Here is a 7,118-nt window from a genome sequence, read left to right on the forward strand (position 1 = left end):
ATAAACAAAATCACCAGGTTGTTAAAGAGATATTGTTACGTTTGTTGTATGAAAATGCATATATCAGACAAACTTGTGCTAGTTTAGTACAAATTATGTGACGAACAATAATGCGCCGTCACTGTTTTCATCGCTGCAGAACTCTGTCTGTCTGTCTCTATTCAAGCCGCCATGAGATATGATGGAAGCAGGGTTGGTATTTCTCTCTCTCTCTCTCTCTCTCTCTCTCTCTCTCTCTCTCTCTCTCTCTCTATTCAAGCCGCCATGAGATATGATGGAAGCAGGGTTGGCATTGATTACATCAAATTGATTTAATCATCTGATTAAATCACTAATTTTTTTTAAATCATGATTTTTTTTATTTTTTTATTTTTTGATCTAAAAGTTAACAAAAATAAAATCTAAACATTTATAAAAGTTGTGTATAACTTTGTGTTGGCATTCATTTATTCAGATATTTAAGGATTAAGTTAGCAGATTTAGGAGAATGATGCCATTAGAAATTGCTACACTGTATGACAGAAAAAATATTTTTACGTTCGTGTAACTATGTACTGAAATTATTTGTTCATTTGAAATAATGAGCCATACAAAAACAAAACAAAACAAAGCCATAAGACCAGGTAGGTAGGTCACTTAAGGTCATGTCATAATAATATCAGTTTAAGATTTTTCTGTGCGGTACAGTAATATAATCAGCTTTGGAATATGCTGTCTTGAGTACCACTGGCAACTCGTCTTAACCAGTAGTGTACAGTGTCGCAAACTACCCAATCACCAAGTGGACAGGGTGCACGGCCTGAGTAAAACCACGATAGAATGATAATTGAGTGTACGACAAGACCATATTGTACTACTTAGATCTAGAGTTACTTTAGCATATGAGCATTTAAGGAGAGTCAAAACACCACGTACAAAATTAACATAATCTATTAAACTACCTTAACTTACAACCAACAATGGGAAAACAAAACACAAAACATCACCCTGCCTACTGGACAAGAGCATAAACTTGCTAAAGTCCATCCTACATCCCTAACCAAGGACATACACAAACCTTAAACCTGGACGACCCAGAGCTAGCCGGCGTCACTGACAGGGAAACAGAGAGAGAGAGCCACAGAGCCTCTGCGCCTGGGCTTATATGCAGGCCTACCACCACTTCATTGGGTCGCCAGTTCGTTAATTTAGAAACGCCTTAACTAGCTAGTTATACACGTGGCGCGAAGGGGAACAATTACCTACACAAAATATGCGTCCACGTGACACCTCCCCCCAAAAAAAAGAACTTTTTACCAAGCGGGAAAAAGTTACTCTAACATGTACAAACATTATAGGTACAAAAGTAGGTTTACTTCAATATTAAAAAAATTCCTTAAACCTAAAAACATAGAATGGGTAAATGACATGGTAAATCATAGGGAACCTACACTCTGTTCACACTCTTGACAACGCATCTGCAATGGTATTGTCCTTGCCACGAATATGCTGCAGTTTTATATTATACGGTTGCAAGGCTAGAGCCCATCTCAGCACTCGAGCATTCTTAAACTTGACCTTTTCAATAAACACAAGGGGGTTGTGGTCTGTGAACACCGTGATGGGGAATGCGCTACTGGACAGATATACTTCAAATTTTTCTATTGCCATGACAATTCCAAGAGCCTCCTTTTCAACGGTGGCATAAGCCTTTTGATAAACCTTAAACTTTTGGGAAAAGTAGCATACGGGATGTAACACTTCACAATATTCTTGCAAGAGCACTGCCCCCACCCCTACATCACTTGCATCGACTCTAATGATGAAGGGCCGATGTGGGTCCGGGGTTCGGAGCACAGGAGCACAAGCCAGCAGGGCCTTCAAACCCTCAAATGCCCGCTGACATTCATTTGTCCAATGGAACGTCTTCTTGGAGCTAAGTTGATCCGTAAGGGGAGCAGCGACCTGGGCAAAGTTCCTGCAGAAACGACGATAGTAACCCACCATCCCAAGGAATCTCATGGTAGACTTTCGGTCAGTTGGTGGTGGGTATTGTAAAATGGCATCCACCTTTGCATCAACAGGGGCTAGCTGGCCCTGCCCAACCACATGCCCCAGGAACACGACGTGGGCGTGCCCAAACTCACTCTTGGCGAGGTTCACTGTGAGATTGGCCTCCTCCAGGACATCAAAGAGCTTTCGCAGCCTCTCAAGGTGTTCCTTCCAATTGTCACTCCAGACAACTAAGTCATCTAGGTACACACGGACGCCAGGCAACTCTGCAATCAAATTGTTCATTAGTCTTTGGAATGTGGCCGGGGCATTCCGCATGCCAAAGGGAAGAACTAGAAATTCCCAAAGGCCGCTTGGAGTGACAAAGGCAGAGATTGACTTTGCTTGTTCTGTCAAGGGCACTTGGTAATACCCTTGGAGGAGATCAAGCTTAGTGACGTAGCGGGCCGCTCCTAGGTCATCAATAATGTCATCCATTCTGGGTAGTGGAAAGGAGTCGGGCAGGGTAACAGCATTGACCTTCCTATAATCTACACAAAGGCGGTAACTTCCTCCAGCCTTGGGGACTAATACTACAGGTGAGGCCCAGGGACTCATACTTGGACGGATCAAACCTTGCTCTTTTAGCCTCTGCACCTCGGACTGCAGGAATTCCCTCTTCTCGGCACTGAGACGGTATGGAGCTTGTCGGATCGGAGGGGCTCCTTGAACATCCACATCATGGGGCAGCAGGGTACAGAGCCGAGGGGTGTCACCAAAGAGGTCTGGATGCTCCTGTAGAAGACAGTCAATATCGCCTGCCTGGGTAGGGAGCAGATGCTCTAATTTACTCATAAGATTTGTTAGAATTTCACGATTTGACAGCTTACTGCCTACGAATGGTGTAGGGTCATTTTCCTCTGACTTTTCCACTACTCTAGTTCCTGTTAAGGTGACCTGTTCCACTTCCCCTCCTTGTGATTGGTCACGAGAGTGATACATTTTCAACAAATTGACATGGACACTTCGCCTTTTCTTCCGCCTCTCTGGCGTAGCAATGATATAATTAAGGTCTCCAACCCGCTTCAAAACATGATATGGCCCAGAGTACCGAGACTGAAGAGGCTGCTTTGGTACTGGTAGCAGAGCTAAAACTTGATCACCAACATGAAAAATGCGGGATTGTGCCTTGTGAATTTTGTCATAATTGTCTTTCATTCGTATTTGAGCATGACTGAGATTAGAATGGGCAAACTTTAAGGCACGCTGCAAGTTGGAGCGGAACTGAGTTACATATGCAGCAATCGGTACAGTACTCTCGTCATTTAACCAGCATTCTTTCAAGACTTTGAGAGGACCACGGACCTGGTGTCCATAAATGAGTTGAAACGGGGTGAAACCTAGACTCTCATTTACACTATCTCTAATTGAAAACAATAAAAGATCAATAGCCTCATCCCATTCCTGACCCGTTTCCAAACAATAAGTACGTATCATAGTCTTAATGGTAGAATGGAAACGTTCCAGGGCTCCTTGACTCTGTGGATGGTAAGCGGTTGACTTACACTGACGGACTCCCAGGGCCCTCATCACTTGCTGAAACAGCCTGGAGGTGAAGTTAGACCCTTGGTCGGACTGCACGATGGCAGGTAACCCAACCTGTGTGAAGAACTTGATCAGGGCCCTGACAACATTCCTACTAGTGATACTACGGAGAGGTATGGCCTCAGGGTAACGAGTGGCAACATCCATTATGGTTAATAAATACTGATTCCCGCGTTTGCTCCTTGGGAGAGGGCCCACACAATCAACAATTACCTTACTAAAGGGCTCCTCCATGACAGGAATGGGCTGAAGGGGTGCAGGATTGACTTCAGTGCCTGGTTTGCCACTAATCTGACACACATGACAGGTACGGCAATAGGTACTAACATCTTTCATCAACTTTGGCCAGTAAAAATGAGACAAAATCTTGTGGTAAGTCTTACGGACTCCCAGGTGTCCACCCACCCCATCATGTGCCACCTTCAATATCTCTATACGTAGAGATTTTGGGACGACGATCTGATGGACTGTCTCCCACGTGTGATTGGCAGGAGCCTTAGATGGTCTGAATTTACGCATCAACACCCCCAAATTGAGATAAAAACAGTGTGGAACCTCATCTATTTCATTACCTTCAGTAAGCTGTGCAAGAAACAACTTACATTCGGGGTCACTAGACTGTTCCTGAATTAATCTCTCCCTTGTGATAGGGGTGCTACCAAAGTCAAGGAGACCAGAACTAGACTTACTGAGTGTATCATCAAACAATTCCGCAAGGGAAACATCTCCCTCGGGTGTGTTTTCCTCTGGCTCTACAGCAGGGGTATGTGCGTCCAACAACCTCTGGCTCTGACTACGAGTAACAGCACAAGTTGGGAAGAGATTAGGGTGTTTCAGCTCTAAGTCAGTAGTGTTGTTGATATCAACAGGTTTGTCTGAAACGATGGGGTTAGCGGTAACCTGGGAACCAGCTAAATCATTGCCAATTAATACTGAAATGTTCCTAACGGGGAGGTGATCTACTACAGCTAGTAGTACAGGACCTGTGACAAACACAGACCGAAGATACACTGAGCAAAGGGGATATCTAGCCTCTCCTGGCAGACCAGACACTAGTACAGTCTCACCTGTATAACAATCAAAATTGGGAACATCTTCCTTTAAAATGAAAGATAGATCAGATCCAGTGTCACGCAACACAACAACAGGAGCCGAGAATCTACTGGACTCATGTTTTGATACTACACCTCTCGAGCAGAATGGTTTAAATGATGAGGGTACTTCAAGGGAATCACCTGAATGTTCACATGGCCCCGAAACAAGTAAATCACTAACCTGTGGGTCACTCACCTCCACTGGTTGGGTGAGTGCACTGGCATGGAGAACTGCATTGCCCTGGGTGGGGCTGTACTTACTGGCCAACTTCCTACAGTCTTTTATGATGTGGCCAGGCTTCTTACAGTACCTACAGAAGAGAGACCTCCTCACGTCTTGATTAGTAACTCCACGAGCCTCCTCACCAGCGCACTCACCAGTGGGATCAAGCTTAAAAGAAGGTCCCTGGGTCTCCGTCAGCTTCTTATTCAGGGGCCGTTCACTCTGTGAAGTGCTGGCTGGCTTATGCTGGGGAGCAGTCAACCTGTACTTGTGGAAGGGTTCACTATTAGTTAGGGAGAAATGATCGGCAGCAATGCCAGCCTCAGATAACGTACATAACCCTTTTTCCTCCACATGTGACCTTACTCTAGCTGGGAGGCAAGATTTCACTTCCTCCAGCACAAACAACTCCAGCAAGCCCTCAACTGTCAAACTAGTCAACTCACTCTCAACCCATTTTTTACAAAGTCGTTGTTTGCGGCGGATAAATTCTACATAAGTCTGTCCCTCTGTCTTACGGCAGCGGCGGAACTGTTGCCGATAAGCTTCGGGCACTTTCTTGTATGCATGCAATACAGTTTTTTTTACAAAATAATAATCTTCAATTTGAGTGGCATCCAGTGCGGTAAACACTTCCTGAGCTCTACCAGTAAATGAGCTATGTATTAGCAACACCCACTTATCCTGGGGCCAAGAATGGAGCTCAGCCGACTTCTCAAAATGGGTGAAAAAATCTTCTGGATCCTCCTCATTAAATTTAGGAACAAACTTTAATGCTGCAGCAATTTTGAAGGAATCTGGCTCACACTCAGGCGATGTGGGACTACGAGAGAGACGGATTCTATCATTGTCCGCTTTCATCCTCTCAACCTCAAGCCTTTTTTCCTCCAGCTCAATTTTCCTCAAAGCCATCAAATCACTAGGATGTTCCAACATGTTCACTTCTTCCTCACTGAAAATTTCCTCCCTCACCATGTGTGTAAGTACTAACTGCTTTATATCATCTTTCTTCAACCTAGGACGAAGCTCAAGCTTATAATAAGCTGCCAGCGCTTCCCACTGAACCTTGGTTAACCTAGAAAGAGCAGTCACTGTAGGATTAGAAACAAAATCTTCCAACACAAACATGATGGCGGCGAGAAGGGAAGGACAACGAAAATAAGCTAGCTAGCTAGATAGTGTAATCACTCAAATATCAGTAAACCACTTCACCTAGTGGGACAATAAACCTTCCACCACACACGGGAACGTAGCGCGCACACACACACACTACAAAAATTACGTGGGGAATACAATGTCACCAGTAAAGTGGGAGTACTAATCTTTGCTGTACGTGGGTATGTAATATTCTCCTAATAGATCCAAGTAAAACAACTGGTATAGTAAATATAACGATAGTGGTGTGTATGGAGCTAAGACAACAAACTCCACAAAACACTATACACCACACTATCAAATAATATAGATCATACAATATACATGACCCATATGCCCAGACAGAGTAGAACAAACAAAGAGTTGTAAAGCAACAACACTCTAGGAACAATTTCGTGAACGGAACACAGCTCTTGAATGAGGTAACTGAGCAGGAATTAGCTACACGCGTATACACTAGTGCACACAATTAGGACTACCAGGGAGAACACTTGTTTCATAAAGCAAACTCAAATATGAGGGAAACAGTTGTTGCTAAAGGCTAAACTGCAATGCACAGGGAGTACACAGGAACGTGTAATGTAGCTAAATATACAGGCTAGTATACATATTCGATCCCGGACAGGCCCCCATTTGTCGCAAACTACCCAATCACCAAGTGGACAGGGTGCACGGCCTGAGTAAAACCACGATAGAATGATAATTGAGTGTACGACAAGACCATATTGTACTACTTAGATCTAGAGTTACTTTAGCATATGAGCATTTAAGGAGAGTCAAAACACCACGTACAAAATTAACATAATCTATTAAACTACCTTAACTTACAACCAACAATGGGAAAACAAAACACAAAACATCACCCTGCCTACTGGACAAGAGCATAAACTTGCTAAAGTCCATCCTACATCCCTAACCAAGGACATACACAAACCTTAAACCTGGACGACCCAGAGCTAGCCGGCGTCACTGACAGGGAAACAGAGAGAGAGAGCCACAGAGCCTCTGCGCCTGGGCTTATATGCAGGCCTACCACCACTTCATTGGGTCGCCAGTTCGTTAATTTAGAA

General features: G+C 44.1%; 1 protein-coding gene across 1 annotated transcript; it reads right to left on the bottom strand.

Moving 5' to 3' along the window:
- Window positions 1-1,437: 1,437 nt before the first annotated feature.
- On the bottom strand, window positions 1,438-6,021 carry LOC145404940 (uncharacterized). The gene has a single exon (XM_080276448.1). It carries the CDS (start codon window positions 6,019-6,021, stop codon window positions 1,438-1,440), a length of 4,584 nt encoding a protein of 1,527 aa, XP_080132574.1.
- Window positions 6,022-7,118: the final 1,097 nt, after the last annotated feature.

The sequence above is a fragment of the Coenobita brevimanus genome, chromosome 7 (assembly GCF_032717465.1).
Source record: "Coenobita brevimanus isolate Jiangsu-jjx chromosome 7, ASM3271746v2, whole genome shotgun sequence".
NCBI classification, from domain to species: Eukaryota; Metazoa; Arthropoda; class Malacostraca; order Decapoda; family Coenobitidae; genus Coenobita; species Coenobita brevimanus.

Excerpts from the sequence above, each read along its gene's own strand:
- LOC145404940 (XM_080276448.1), bottom strand. The coding sequence starts at position 6,021 with ATGTTTGTGTTGGAAGATTTTGTTTCTAATCCTACAGTGACTGCTCTT.